Genomic DNA, 16012 nt, shown 5'->3' on the forward strand with positions numbered 1-16012 from the left:
TTATATTTAACCTGTAATATATAAAATATACTGTCTGATGTAGTTATATTTAACCTGTAATCTATAAAATATACTGTCTGATGTAGTTATATTTAACCTGTAATATATAAAATATACTGTCTGATGTAGTTATATTTAACCTGTAATCTATAAAATATACTGTCTGATGTAGTTATATTTAACCTGTAAAATATACTGTCTGATGTAGTTATATTTAACCTGTAATCTATAAAATATACTGTCTGATGTAGTTATATTTAACCTGTAAAATATACTGTCTGATGTAGTTATATTTAACCTGTAATATATAAAATATACTGTCTGATGTAGTTATATTTAACCTGTAAAATATACTGTCTGATGTAGTTATATTTAACCTGTAATCTATAAAATATACTGTCTGATGTAGTTATATTTAACCTGTAATCTATAAAATATACTGTCTGATGTAGTTATATTTAACCTGTAATCTATAAAATATACTGTCTGATGTAGTTATATTTAACCTGTAATATATAAAATATACTGTCTGATGTAGTTATATTTAACCTGTAATCTATAAAATATACTGTCTGATGTAGTTATATTTAACCTGTAATCTATAAAATATACTGTCTGATGTAGTTATATTTAACCTGTAATATATAAAATATACTGTCTGATGTAGTTATATTTAACCTGTAATCTATAAATATACTGTCTGATGTTGTTATATTTAACCTGTAATCTATAAAATATACTGTCTGATGTAGTTATATTTAACCTGTAAAATATACTGTCTGATGTAGTTATATTTAACCTGTAATATATAAAATATACTGTCTGATGTAGTTATATTTAACCTGTAATCTATAAAATATACTGTCTGATGTAGTTATATTTAACCTGTAATCTATAAAATATACTGTCTGATGTAGTTATATTTAACCTGTAATATATAAAATATACTGTCTGATGTAGTTATATTTAACCTTTAATCTATAAAATATACTGTCTGATGTAGTTATATTTAACCTGTAATCTATAAAATATACTGTCTGATGTAGTTATATTTAACCTGTAATCTATAAAATATACTGTCTGATGTAGTTATATTTAACCTGTAATCTATAAAATATACTGTCTGATGTAGTTATATTTAACCTGTAATCTATAAATATACTGTCTGATGTAGTTATATTTAACCTGTAATCTATAAAATATACTGTCTGATGTAGTTATATTTAACCTGTAATCTATAAATATACTGTCTGATGTAGTTATATTTAACCTGTAATCTATAAAATATACTGTCTGATGTAGTTATATTTAACCTGTAATCTATTAAATATACTGTCTGATGTAGTTATATTTAACCTGTAATCTATAAAATATACTGTCTGATGTAGTTATATTTAACCTGTAATCTATAAAATATACTGTCTGATGTAGTTATATTTAACCTGTAATCTATAAAATATACTGTCTGATGTAGTTATATTTAACCTGTAATCTATAAAATATACTGTCTGATGTAGTTATATTTAACCTGTAATCTATAAAATATACTGTCTGATGTAGTTATATTTAACCTGTAATCTATAAAATATACTGTCTGAAGTAGTTATATTTAACCTGTAAAATATAAAATATACTGTCTGATGTAGTTATATTTAACCTGTAATCTATAAAATATACTGTCTGATGTAGTTATATTTAACCTGTAATCTATAAAATATACTGTCTGAAGTAGTTATATTTAACCTGTAATATATAAAATATACTGTCTGATGTAGTTATATTTAACCTGTAATCTATAAAATATACTGTCTGATGTAGTTATATTTAACCTGTAATATATAAAATATACTGTCTGATGTAGTTATATTTAACCTGTAATCTATAAAATATACTGTCTGATGTAGTTATATTTAACCTGTAATCTATAAAATATACTGTCTGATGTAGTTATATTTAACCTGTAATCTATAAAATATACTGTCTGATGTAGTTATATTTAACCTGTAATCTATAAAATATACTGTCTGATGTAGTTATATTTAACCTGTAATCTATAAAATATACTGTCTGATGTAGTTATATTTAACCTGTAATCTATAAAATATACTGTCTGATGTAGTTATATTTAACCTGTAATCTATAAAATATACTGTCTGATGTAGTTATATTTAACCTGTAATCTATAAAATATACTGTCTGATGTAGTTATATTTAACCTGTAATCTATAAAATATACTGTCTGATGTAGTTATATTTAACCTGTAATCTATAAAATATACTGTCTGATGTAGTTATATTTAACCTGTAATCTATAAAATATACTGTCTGATGTAGTTATATTTAACCTGTAATATATAAAATATACTGTCTGATGTAGTTATATTTAACCTGTAATCTATAAAATATACTGTCTGATGTAGTTATATTTAACCTGTAATCTATAAAATATACTGTCTGATGTAGTTATATTTAACCTGTAATCTATAAAATATACTGTCTGATGTAGTTATATTTAACCTGTAATCTATAAAATATACTGTCTGATGTAGTTATATTTAACCTGTAATATATAAAATATACTGTCTGATGTAGTTATATTTAACCTGTAATCTATAAAATATACTGTCTGATGTAGTTATATTTAACCTGTAATCTATAAAATATACTGTCTGCTTCTTTTGCTTCTTGTGTTGTGTGTCGAGACTTTGTCCATTTTGTCTAAAATCCATTTTCCAATCCTAATAAATGTGAACCGTGTGACTCTAATCCTGTACCTCTGTGGGTCCTCGAGCAGGGGCCGTCCGTTGTTCCAGAGATGGTCCAGCGACTCCGAGGCCCCGTGTCTCTGGACAGCACCAGATCATTGTTGTCGTTGATGTGCAGGTACAGAGTCTGTCCTTTCAGTGTGAGCAGTGTGTTATTACTGCACTCCCACTGCTGGAGGAGGCTCTTCTCATCACAGTCAGAATACACCAGCGTACTACCCTCTGTCTTCCCAGAAACCCCAGCACACTTCCTGTTGTTGGTGTAGTAGAGACGTCCACCTGACACCCAGCGTGCCAGGTCCTGTCTAATGCCACTTTCTGCATTGAAGAGGTTGAAGGGACCGTCTACAAAGAAAAATTACAACAATCACTAACCAGCATTGACATAATAGGCAACCATTTGAACACTTTAATTGAACCTATCATAAGGACTTTTTAACAGTCGTAGGGCTACATAACACTGTCATAGGGCTACATAACACTGTCATAGAGCTATGTAAAGCACTGTCATAGGGCTACATAAACATCTCATAGAGCTATGTAAAGCACTGTCATAGGGCTACATAACACTCTTAAAGAGCTATATAAAACAGTCCTAGGGCTACACAACACTATATAAATCCTAATAAGGCCAGGCACCACACCCTCATCATCCTTAATCAATATCACATTTAACTTTTACCAGTTGAATGTAAACACAAATCTACGACTTTTTAGTATAACAAAAAAACTGCAATATGCTGAACTCAGCAAAAATAGAAACGTCCCATTTTCAGGACCCAGTCTTTCAAAGATAATTCGTAAAACTCCCAATAACTTCACAGATCTTCATTGTAAAGGGTTTAAACACGGTTTCCCATGCTTGTTCAATGAAACATAAACCATTTTTCTGGACAGTGGATGAAGTCAGACTAAATATTTAGTTTTATGTTTTGTTAAGACATTCCAGCACCGGATTTGATCAGGGCAGAATGTGGATAAATAGTTTTATCATTCTACCTGTAAAATACTACAGACGTACGTGTCAGCGTTTGGGTGCAGAGATGTAGTGGAGTCAGGCGCAGGACACAGGTTTGAGCAACATAACTGAATTTACTCACAAAAGTCAAGCAAAAATTCCAAAAAATAGGAAAATACATACACACTAACACCTACCTATTATATAATAATATAATGTATTAATTAATTAATATATATAATAATATAATTAATTAATATATATAATAATATAATTAATTTATATATATAATAATATAATTAATTTATATATATATAATAATATGATTAATTTATGTATATATATAATAATATGATTAATTTATATATATATAATAATATAATTAATTTATATATATATGTAATATTATTCATTTATATATATATATAATAATATAAATAATTTATATATATATATATATATATAATCATATAATTAATTTATCTATATATATAATAATATAGTTAATTTATTTACCAAACACGTATTTAGACCCAATCACTTCAAAGTAAGTTACAAAATATAGTCCAGTTTGTAAAACACTCTAAGAAATGGGCTTTACATGATAATGTGTGTCAGCCCAACGTGTGTCAGAGCACTCTGTGAACGGCATCATTTGCTGTGCACTGTGTGAAAGCTCTGGTTGTCCCTCTTCACATACTGCTCTCTGTTCTCATCTGAGATGCAGAACATGAAATCTGACACCTCATTTGCATAGGGAGCTATACCTCACATTTTTTGGCCTATCCAGACAAAGGATCGATTTCCTCTGCCCTTTGCTATTGCAGCAAAAAGCACCTCTCATCTCGCTGTGATCTTCTCAGAGGGATTCAGCTCTCAACATGAAAAAATACTAAATCATTTTGCAGAATTGAAACAAGACCTCTTCTTCTTGGTCACAGGGGGACGAAAACCACCTTAAAGCTGAAGTTGTCGGCAGGCATTTGAATGATGTGTCTCTGCACCACTCAGTGGACGCTGGGCAGAAAATGATCTGTTGTCATGTGTTGTGCTGTCACTGAGTACGATCATATTTATTTTACAGTCATAAGAAAGGTGCAGTGTTATTGGCAAGTCGTTTATAATTTTATTTTGTTATTATATTTAGAAAGTATTGTCAAAATGTCTATCTCTATTCCCTTCAAATGATTGAACTACTGAAAGAGCTGATTCCTGTACTTGGACCTCCTACGTTGAACGTAATAATGTGTACAAAACTCACTTTTGAAAAACCAAAAAATGAATCTGCCTACATCGAATATTCCATTCCTCTCAAACATTTTTGAAAAAGCTGTTGCGCAGCAACTCACTGCCTTCCCGAAGACAAACAATGTATACGAAATGCTTCAGTCTGGTTTTAGACCCCATCATAGCACTGAGACTGCACTTGTGAAGGTGGTAAATGGCCTTTTAATGGCATCGGACCGAGGCTCTGCATCTGTCCTCATGCTCCTAGACCTTAGTGCTGCTTTTGATACCATCGATCACCACATTCTTTTGGAGAGATTGGAAACCCAAATTGGTCTACACGGAAAAGTTCTGGCCTGGTTTAGATCTTATCTGTCGGAAAGATATCAGTTTGTCTCTGTGAATGGTTTGTCATCTGACAAATCAATTGTAAGTTTCGGTGTTCCTCAAGGTTTTAGGACCAATATTGTTTTCACTATATATTTTACCTCTTGGTGATGTAATTTGGAAACATAATGTTAATTTTCACTGCTATGCGGACGATACACAGCTGTACATTTAGTGGAACATGGTGAAGCCCCAGAATGTACCTCCCTGGAAGCCTGTGTTTCAGACATAAGGAAGTGGATGGCGGCAAATGTTCTACTTTTACACTCGAACAAAACAGAGAAGCTTGTTCTAGGTCCCAAGAAACAAAGAGATCTTCTGTTAGATCTGGCAATCTTGATGGTTGTACAGTCGTCTCAAATAAAACTGAAGGACCTCGGCGTTACTCTGGACCCTGATCTCTCTTTTGACGAACATATCAAGAATAATTCAAGGACAGATTTTTTTCCATCTTTGTAACATTGCAAAAATCAGAAACGTTTTGTCCAGAAATGATGCAGAAAATTAGATTAGACTACTGCAATGCTCTACTTTCTGACTATATTACTCCAGTGCTAGACTCTCTGCACTGGCTTCCTGTTAAGGCTAGGCTAATTTCAAGGATTTACTGTTAGCTTACAAAGCATTACATGGGCTTGCTCCTACCTATCTCTCCGATTTGGTCCTGCCGTACATACCTACATGTACACTACGGACACAAGACGCAGGCTTCCTTATTGTCCCTAGTATTTCTAAGCAGACATCTGCAGGCAGGGCTTTACTGAAGACTCATCTCTTCAGCAGGTCCTATGATTGAGTGTAGTCTGGTCCAGGGATGCGAAGGTGAACGGAAAGGCACTGGAGCGACGAACCGCCCTTGTCTCTGCCTGGCTGGTTCCCCTCTCTCCGCTGGGATTATTTGCCTCTGACCCTATTATGGGGGCTGAGTCACTGGCTTACTAGTGCTCTTCCATGCTGTCCCTAGGAGGGTTGCATCATTTGAGTGGGTTGAGTCACTGACTCCTTGCTGTCCCCAGTCCACCTGGTCGTGCTACTGCTCCAATTTCAACTGTTCTGCCTGTGGCTATGGAACCTTGACCTGTTCACTGGATGTGCTACCTTGTCCCGGACCTGCTGTTTTTGACTCTCTCTCTACCACACCTGCTGTCTATAACTCTGAATGCTCTGCTATGAAAAGCCAACTGACATTTATTCCTGAGGTTCTGACCTGTTGCACCTTCTACAACCACTGTGATTATTATTATTATTATTATTATTATTATTATTATTTGACCCTGCTGGTCATTTATGAACGTTTGAACATCTTGGCCATGTTCTGTTATAATCTCAATCTAGCACAGCCAGAAGAGGACTGGCTACCCTCAGAGCCTGGTTCCTCTTTAGGTTTCTTCCTAGGATCCTGCCTAGGATCTAGGGAGGTTTGATTGATGAACAACATTCCTGTTTCAGGTGTAAACTAATAACCAATGAGATGAACAACATACCTGTTTCAGGTGTAAACTAATAACCAATGAGATGAACAACATACCTGTTTCAGGTGTAAACTAATAACCAATGAGATGAACAACATACCTGTTTCAGGTGTAAACTAATAACCAATGAGATGAACAACATTCCTGTTTCAGGTGTAAACTAATAACCAATGAGATGAACAACATACCTGTTTCAGGTGTAAACTAATAACCAATGAGATGAACAACATACCTGTTTCAGGTGTAAACTAATAACCAATGAGATGAACAACATACCTGTTTCAGGTGTAAACTAATAACCAATGAGATGAACAACATACCTGTTTCAGGTGTAAACTAATAACCAATGAGATGAACAACATTCCTGTTTCAGGTGTAAACTAATAACCAATGAGATGAACAACATACCTGTTTCAGGTGTAAACTAATAACCAATGAGATGAACAACATACCTGTTTCAGGTGTAAACTAATAACCAATGAGATGAACAACATACCTGTTTCAGGTGTAAACCAATAACCAATGAGATGAACAACATACCTGTTTCAGGTGTAAACTAATAACCAATGAGATGAACAACATACCTGTTTCAGGTGTAAACCAATAACCAATGAGATGAACAACATACCTGTTTCAGGTGTAAACCAATAACCAATGAGATGAACAACATACCTGTTTCAGGTGTAAACTAATAACCAATGAGATGAACAACATACCTGTTTCAGGAGCCCCCAGGGTGGTTTGAATGAAGAGCATCAGTACTGTTATCATGATGGTTGTCATGGTCCCAGTTGGGTTGTGACTGACACACAGACGTCCTACAGCAGAGTGGAGTGTTCTGTACGACTGGGTCTGCTATTTAATAACATGACAGTCTCTGTCACATGACAGCTTTTTTTTCTCCATCAACGGATGTCGTCGCGACATTTCAACACTTTTCTAGTGAATGGGAGGTGCACTGACACATCACTATGTCAGGGTTTACGATTCGCAGAAAACACTGTGGTGTTTAAAAACATATATGTTCTGCGTATTTTACCCGGACCACAAGTCATGAGACAATAGTCAATGTCTGAGCCCCAAATGGCATCCTATTCCGATATAGAACCCTGTGGGCCTTGGTTAAAAGTAGGGCACTACAAAGGGCCCTGGTTGAAAGTAGGGCACTACAAAGGACCCTGGTTGAAAGTAGGGCACTACAAAGGACCCTGGTTGAAAGTAGGGCACTACAAAGGGCCCTGGTTGAAAGTAGGGCACTACAAAGGACCCTGGTTGAAAGTAGGGCACTACAAAGGACCCTGGTTGAAAGTAGGGCACTACAAAGGGAATAGGGTGCCATTTAGGATGTAATTCACTAACCAATGTCTGTTCATCCGGGTTAGATGATTATTACAACAATGTAAAGTAGGCCGACGTGTCATCTCACTAGCTACAATAACAAGCACAAAGGCAGCATCCCAAATGGCATCCTATATAGTGAATAATAGGGTGCCATTGGAGACGATGTCTACCTGGCTAACGGCTAGCTGTCAGACTACCTGGCTAATGGCTAGCTGTCAGATTATATCTGGCTAACGGCTGGATGTCAGACTATACCCGGCTAACGGCTAGCTGTCAGACTACCTGGCTAACGGCTAGCTGTCAGACTATACCTGGCTAACGGCTAGCTGTCAGACTACCTGGCTAATGGCTAGCTGTCAGATTATACCTGGCTAACGGCTGGATGTCAGACTATACCCGGCTAACGGCTAGCTGTCAGACTACCTGGCTAACGGCTAGCTGTCAGACTATACCTGGCTAACGGCTAGCTGTCAGACTACCTGGCTAATGGCTAGCTGTCAGATTATACCTGGCTAACGGCTGGATGTCAGACTATACCCGGCTAACGGCTAGCTGTCAGACTACCTGGCTAACGGCTAGCTGTCAGACTATACCTGGCTAACGGCTAGCTGTCAGACTACCTGGCTAATGGCTAGCTGTCAGATTATACCTGGCTAACGGCTGGATGTCAGACTATACCCGGCTAACGGCTAGCTGTCAGACTACCTGGCTAACGGCTAGCTGTCAGACTATACCTGGCTAACGGCTAGCTGTCAGACTATACCTGGCTAACGGCTGGATGTCAGACTACACCCGGCTAACGGCTAGCTGTCAGACTACCTGGCTAACGGCTAGCTGTCAGACTATACCTGGCTAACGGCTAGCTGTCAGACTATACCTGGCTAACGGCTAGCTGTCTGTTTAATAGTTACCACTCTTTCAGGAACACACACTTGACCCTGACCCCAGGGAGTGAAACTAGTCTGCTGTGAAAACATGTCATGCGAAGGAAGTGTGTGTGAGAAAGAAGAAGTGGTACCATGGGGCCCCAGGGAGCTATGGCCTTCACCACCATGCACCCTTGAAGACGGGAAGGACAGAGGGGACGTGATTCACCAGAACACAGGAAGCAACTGGCTGAGTGCCAAGGAAGACAAAGACCAGCTATGTCTACTATCCTACTGGAACCAATAGGCCAGCTAGGTCTACTATCCTACTGGAAGCTATAGACCTACAGCTAGGTCTACTATCCTACTGGAACCTATAGACCAGCTAGGTCTACTATCCTACTAGAACCTATAGACCTACAGCTAGGTCTACTATCCTACTGGAAACTTTAGACCAGCTATGTCTACTATCCTATTGGAACCTATAGACCAGCTAGGTCTACTATCCTACTGGAACCAATAGGCCAGCTAGGTCTACTATCCTACTGGAACCTATAGACCTACAGCTAGGTCTACTATCCTACTGGAACCTATAGACCAGCTAGGTCTACTATCCTACTGGAACCTATAGACCTACAGCTAGGTCTACTATCCTACTGGAAACTTTAGACCAGCTATGTCTACTATCCTACTGGAACCTATAGACCAGCTAGGTCTACTATCCTACTGGAACCTATAGACCTACAGCTAGGTATACTATCCTACTGGAACCTACAGACCAGCTAGGTCTACTATCCTACTGGAACCTATAGACCTACAGCTAGGTCTACTATCCTACTGGAACCTATAGACCAGCTAGGTTTACTATCCTACTGGAACCTATAGACCAGCTATGTCTACGATCCTACTGGAACCTATAGACCTACAGCTAGGTCTACTATCCTACTGGAAACTTTAGACCAGATAGGTCTACTATCCTACTGGAACCTGTAGACCAGCTAGGTCTACTATCCTACTGGAACCTATAGACCAGCTAGGTCTACTATCCTGCTGGAACCTATAGACCTACAGCTAGGTCTACTATCCTACTGGAACTTATAGACCAGCTAGGTCTACTATCCTACTGGAACCTATAGACCAGCTAGGTCTACTATCCTGCTGGAACCTATAGACCTACAGCTAGGTCTACTATCCTACTGGAACCAATAGGCCAGCTAGGTCTACTATCCTACTGGAACCTATAGACCTACAGCTAGGTCTACTATCCTACTGGAACTTATAGACCAGCTAGGTCTACTATCCTACTGGAACCAATAGGCCAGCTATGTCTACTATCCTACTGGTACCTATAGACCTACAGCTAGGTCTACTATCCCACTGGACTACTGGAACCTATAGACCAGCTATGTCTACTATCCTACTGGAACCTATAGACCAGCTAGGTCTACTATCCTACTGGAAACAATAGACCTACAGCTAGGTCTACTATCCTCCTGGAACTTATAGACCTACAGCTAGGTCTACTATCCTACTGAAACCTATAGACCAGCTGGGTCTACTATCCTACTGGAACTTATAGACCAGCTAGGTCTACTATTCTACTGGAACCAATAGGCCAGCTAGGTCTACTATCCTACTGGTACCTATAGACCTACAGCTAGGTATACTATCCTACTGGAACTTATAGACCTACAGCTAGGTCTACTATCCTACTGGAACCTATAGACCAGCTAGGTCTACTATCCTACTGGAAACAATAGACCTACAGCTAGGTCTACTATCCTCCTGGAACTTATAGACCTACAGCTAGGTCTACTATCCTACTGGAAACTTTAGACCAGATAGGTCTACTATCCTACTGGAACCTGTAGACCAGCTAGGTCTACTATCCTACTGGAACCTATAGACCAGCTAGGTCTACTATCCTGCTGGAACCTATAGACCTACAGCTAGGTCTACTATCCTACTGGAACTTATAGACCAGCTAGGTCTACTATCCTACTGGAACCTATAGACCAGCTAGGTCTACTATCCTGCTGGAACCTATAGACCTACAGCTAGGTCTACTATCCTACTGGAACCAATAGGCCAGCTAGGTCTACTATCCTACTGGAACCTATAGACCTACAGCTAGGTCTACTATCCTACTGGAACTTATAGACCAGCTAGGTCTACTATCCTACTGGAACCAATAGGCCAGCTATGTCTACTATCCTACTGGTACCTATAGACCTACAGCTAGGTCTACTATCCCACTGGACTACTGGAACCTATAGACCAGCTATGTCTACTATCCTACTGGAACCTATAGATCAGCTAGGTCTACTATCCTACTGGAAACAATAGACCTACAGCTAGGTCTACTATCCTCCTGGAACTTATAGACCTACAGCTAGGTCTACTATCCTACTGAAACCTATAGACCAGCTGGGTCTACTATCCTACTGGAACTTATAGACCAGCTAGGTCTACTATTCTACTGGAACCAATAGGCCAGCTAGGTCTACTATCCTACTGGTACCTATAGACCTACAGCTAGGTATACTATCCTACTGGAACTTATAGACCTACAGCTAGGTCTACTATCCTACTGGAACCTATAGACCAGCAAGGTCTACTATCCTACCGGAACCTATAGACCGACAGCTAGGTCTACTATAACATGACCTACCTATAACAGGATCTACAGGACCTACCTATAACAGGATCGACAGGACCTACAGGACCTACCTATAACATGACCTACCTATAACAGGATCTACAGGACCTACCTATAACATGACCTACCTATAACAGGACCTACCTATAACATGACCTACCTATAACAGGACCTACAGGACCTACCTATAACAGGACCTACATGACCTACCTATAACAGGACCTACAGGACCTACCTATAACAGGACCTACAGGACCTACCTATAACAGGACCCTTTTTTGTTTCTAGGTGGAACCTATTTTTGTTCCAGGTAAAACTATTTTGGGTTCCATGTAGAACCCTCTGTAGAAATGGAGCTACATGGAACCCTAAAGGGTTAAATTGTTGTTCAAAAGGTTCCCTTATGGGGACAGCCAAAGAACCCTTCAAGGGTTGGGTTTTGTGAATAATCCAACATATTGGTTTGGATTACACAAACATGGATTAATTTATCCAACATTTGGGTTTACATTCATTTTCATGCTGGGTTGACCCAGCAGCTGGGTCTTTTTTAATCTAATCCATAGGTTATTTTCAGGAAGCCAGCATATTAGGGGCGTGGCTTTCAGATAGTTGTTTTTGGCCACCTGTGAGAGTAAATGTCATTCCTGTTCCATCATGTTAACTTTAACATTGCAAATTTAAAAAACCCTGAATATTTGTGCATATTACATATTCTAATACAATATGAATCATTTTACATTGCTCAAAAACAACATTTTGTAACAAAGTCATAACTATCCCAACATTGGTATAGTCATAAGCTTTTGAGGAACTCATACATTTGTTTAAGCTTAATTAAAGCTACAAAAGTGTCAGTGTTGAACCTTAAAAATACAACAGGGATAAACAGAATTACATTTACTCTCACAGGAGACCAAAAATAACTATCTGAAAGCCACGCCCCTACCATGATACACCTCCAGTCTTCTGATCTGACCCACTGGGTCATATCTTAATAACCCAGCGTCAACAACCCACACTTGCTCCTTTTAAAGAAACAACCCAATTAAGTTACCCAAAGCCTTCAACCCAGCAGTTGGGTCATCCAAACAAGGCAGCATTTTTGCAAATGGACACATTCACAATGAACAACACTGTGTACTCATCAAGTAGTATCAGTGTTCCGTGATCGACAGTCAAACCTCCCAACTTCTACATCGACCAAATCAAGAGCTTTACTGAACGCTTCATCATGGAGCTCAAAGAGATGTAAGATACACACACACACATACACACACACACATACACACACACACACACATTGTTCCTAACCACTAGGCTACCCTGCCGCCCCTTTCAAGATTCGTTCACTTCCTGGAAGTGACATCTGCTAAATAACTAAAATGGCCAATGGAAATGTTTTACATACAGATCTCATGTTACTGTATTGAAATATTATTATTATTATTTTAATATTTATGTCCCGCACGCATCATTTGTACAGTTCTTTATTAACAATGTAGATATTTGTTACTTTGGACTGTGTAAACATAAAACAAAACAAATGTTTGCTATAGAATACTACAGTACTTACTATAGAATTATGTCGTAAACTGTAGAAAAGTGTAGAATACTATACTACACACTGTAGTACCCCTCAATCATGTGTAGTACTTACTATATCATTTTGTAGTATGCTGTAGAACACTATAGTTAATACTACACTATAGTACAGTATTATTCACAAAAAAATACTGTAGTAAATACAGTAATGTCCACAGAAACACTTCAGTCCCCAAATACAATAGTTTTTTTAGTATAGTAATACTACATTATTTAATGTATACCTTGAACATTCCCCTCCCCCTTATCCCAATTTGTGCTATCCATAAGTGATAAACCTACATGCCAAGTATAGAAAAAATGGTTCTTCAGCTGTCCGCATAGGATAACTTTATTTTCCAGGTGGAACCCTTTTGGAGTCCATGTAGAACCCTCTGTGTAAAGAGTTCTATATAGAACTCAAATGGGATCTACCTGGAACCAAAAGGGGTTCTTCAAAGGGTTCTCCTATGGGGACAGCCGAAGAACCCTTTGAGGTACTAGAGAGCAACTTTTCTTTCTAAAAGTGTAGACCATAATTGTGTTCCCATCAGGAAATAGAAAAGAGCAGTAAATACTACAGTAAACACTACAGTAAACACTACAGTAAACACTACAGTAAACACTACAGTAAATACTACAGTAAATACTAGAGTATACTGCAGTCTGCAGTAAACACGACGTTAAATACTACAGTATACTGCAGTCTGCAACAACACTACAGTAAATACCACAGTATACTGCAGTCTGCAAAAACACTACAGTAAATACTACAGTATACTGCAGTCTGCAACAACACTACAGTAAATACTACAGTATACTGCAGTCTGCAACAACACTACAGTAAATACCACAGTATACTGCAGTCTGCAATAACACTACAGTACATACCACAGTATACTGCAGTCTGCAATAACACTACAGTAAATACCACAGTATACTGCAGTCTGCAAAAACACTACAGTAAATACCACATTATACTGCAGTCTGCAATAACACTACAGTAAATACCACAGTATACTGCAGTCTGCAAAAACACTACAGTAAATACTACAGTATACTGCAGTCTGGAAAAACACTACAGTAAATACTACAGTATACTGCAGTCTGCAATAACACTACAGTAAATACTACAGTATACAGCAGTCTGCAAAAACACTAGAGTAAATACTACAGTATACTGCAGTCTGCAATAACACTACAGTAAATACTACAGTATACTGCAGTCTGCAATAACACTACAGTAAATACTACAGTATACTGCAGTCTGCAAAAACACTACAGTAAATACTACAGTATACTGCAGTCTGCAAAAACACTACAGTAAATACTACAGTATACTGCAGTCTGCAAAAACACTACAGTAAATACTACAGTATACTGCAGTCTGCAAAAACACTACAGTAAATACTACAGTTTACTGCAGTCTGCAAAAACACTACAGTAAATACTACAGTATACTGCAGTCTGCAATAACACTACAGTAAATACCACAGTATACTGCAGTCTGCAATAACACTACAGTAAATACTACAGTATACAGCAGTCTGCAAAAACACTAGAGTAAATACTACAGTATACTGCAGTCTGCAATAACACTACAGTAAATACTACAGTATACTGCAGTCTGCAATAACACTACAGTAAATACTACAGTATACTGCAGTCTGCAAAAACACTACAGTAAATACTACAGTATACTGCAGTCTGCAAAAACACTACAGTAAATACTACAGTATACTGCAGTCTGCAAAAACACTACAGTAAATACTACAGTATACTGCAGTCTGCAAAAACACTACAGTAAATACTACAGTATACTGCAGTCTGCAAAAACACTACAGTAAATACCACAGTATACTACAGTCTGCAATAACACTACAGTAAATACCACAGTATACTGCAGTCTGCAAAAACACTACAGTAAATACTACAGTTTACTGCAGTCTGTAAAAACACTACAGTAAATACTACAGTATACTGCAGTCTGCAATAACACTACAGTACATACCACAGTATACTGCAGTCTGCAATAACACTACAGTAAATACTACAGTATACTGCAGTCTGCAATAACACTACAGTAAATACTACAGTATACTGCAGTCTGCAATAACACTACAGTAAATACCACAGTATACTGCAGTCTGCAAAAACACTACAGTAAATACTACAGTATACTGCAGTCTGCAATAACACTACAGTAAATACTACAGTATACTGCAGTCTGCAAAAACACTACAGTAAATACTACAGTATACTGCAGTCTGCAAAAACACTACAGTAAATACTATAATATATACTATAGTTTAAGTATATTAATACTACAGTAGTTATTCTACAGTAAACTGGAAATACTATAGTGTACTACAGCAATATATGGAAAAACTTTATAGCCAATTCTACAATACAGTCCTAAAAAACACGACAGTTGTTGAACTATTTTAAAAGTAAAGTATTTATATTATAGTAAACTATAGTATTGTTTATGTGGGTGAGGCAGATATATAGCATCTTTCTTTTTTTTAAAACATGATTATTTGTCCATGATTAGATAGTGAAAAAACTCACCAATCTCTTTCAGAATTTCTATAATCAGTAAAAGCTCATTTACCAACATTTCTGAAAATGTATTTTTAGCATTTTGGAATTAAATTATTCATATACACACAATCACACAATAACATTTGTTACTCAATGGCGGTAGTCTCAAGGTTAGAGAGCTGGGTTGCCGGTTCGAATCTCAGGACTGG

At 37.3% G+C, this 16012-nt stretch overlaps 1 protein-coding gene across 1 annotated transcript in view; it reads right to left on the reverse strand.

The window, feature by feature from the left end:
• Positions 1-7659, reverse strand: part of LOC110508267 (macrophage mannose receptor 1) — a 230583-nt gene extending 222924 nt beyond the window's left edge. Inside the window, exons 1-2 of the mRNA XM_036966151.1 lie at positions 7526-7659; positions 2775-3110 (exon numbers count right to left, since the gene is read on the reverse strand). Coding sequence (XP_036822046.1) covers positions 2775-3110; positions 7526-7592 — 403 coding nt within the window. The 5' untranslated portion in view covers positions 7593-7659. The remainder of the gene's footprint in view (positions 1-2774; positions 3111-7525) is intronic.
• Positions 7660-16012: the final 8353 nt, after the last annotated feature.

This window comes from Oncorhynchus mykiss, chromosome 28 (genome assembly GCF_013265735.2).
Source record: "Oncorhynchus mykiss isolate Arlee chromosome 28, USDA_OmykA_1.1, whole genome shotgun sequence".
Taxonomy (NCBI): domain Eukaryota; kingdom Metazoa; phylum Chordata; class Actinopteri; order Salmoniformes; family Salmonidae; genus Oncorhynchus; species Oncorhynchus mykiss.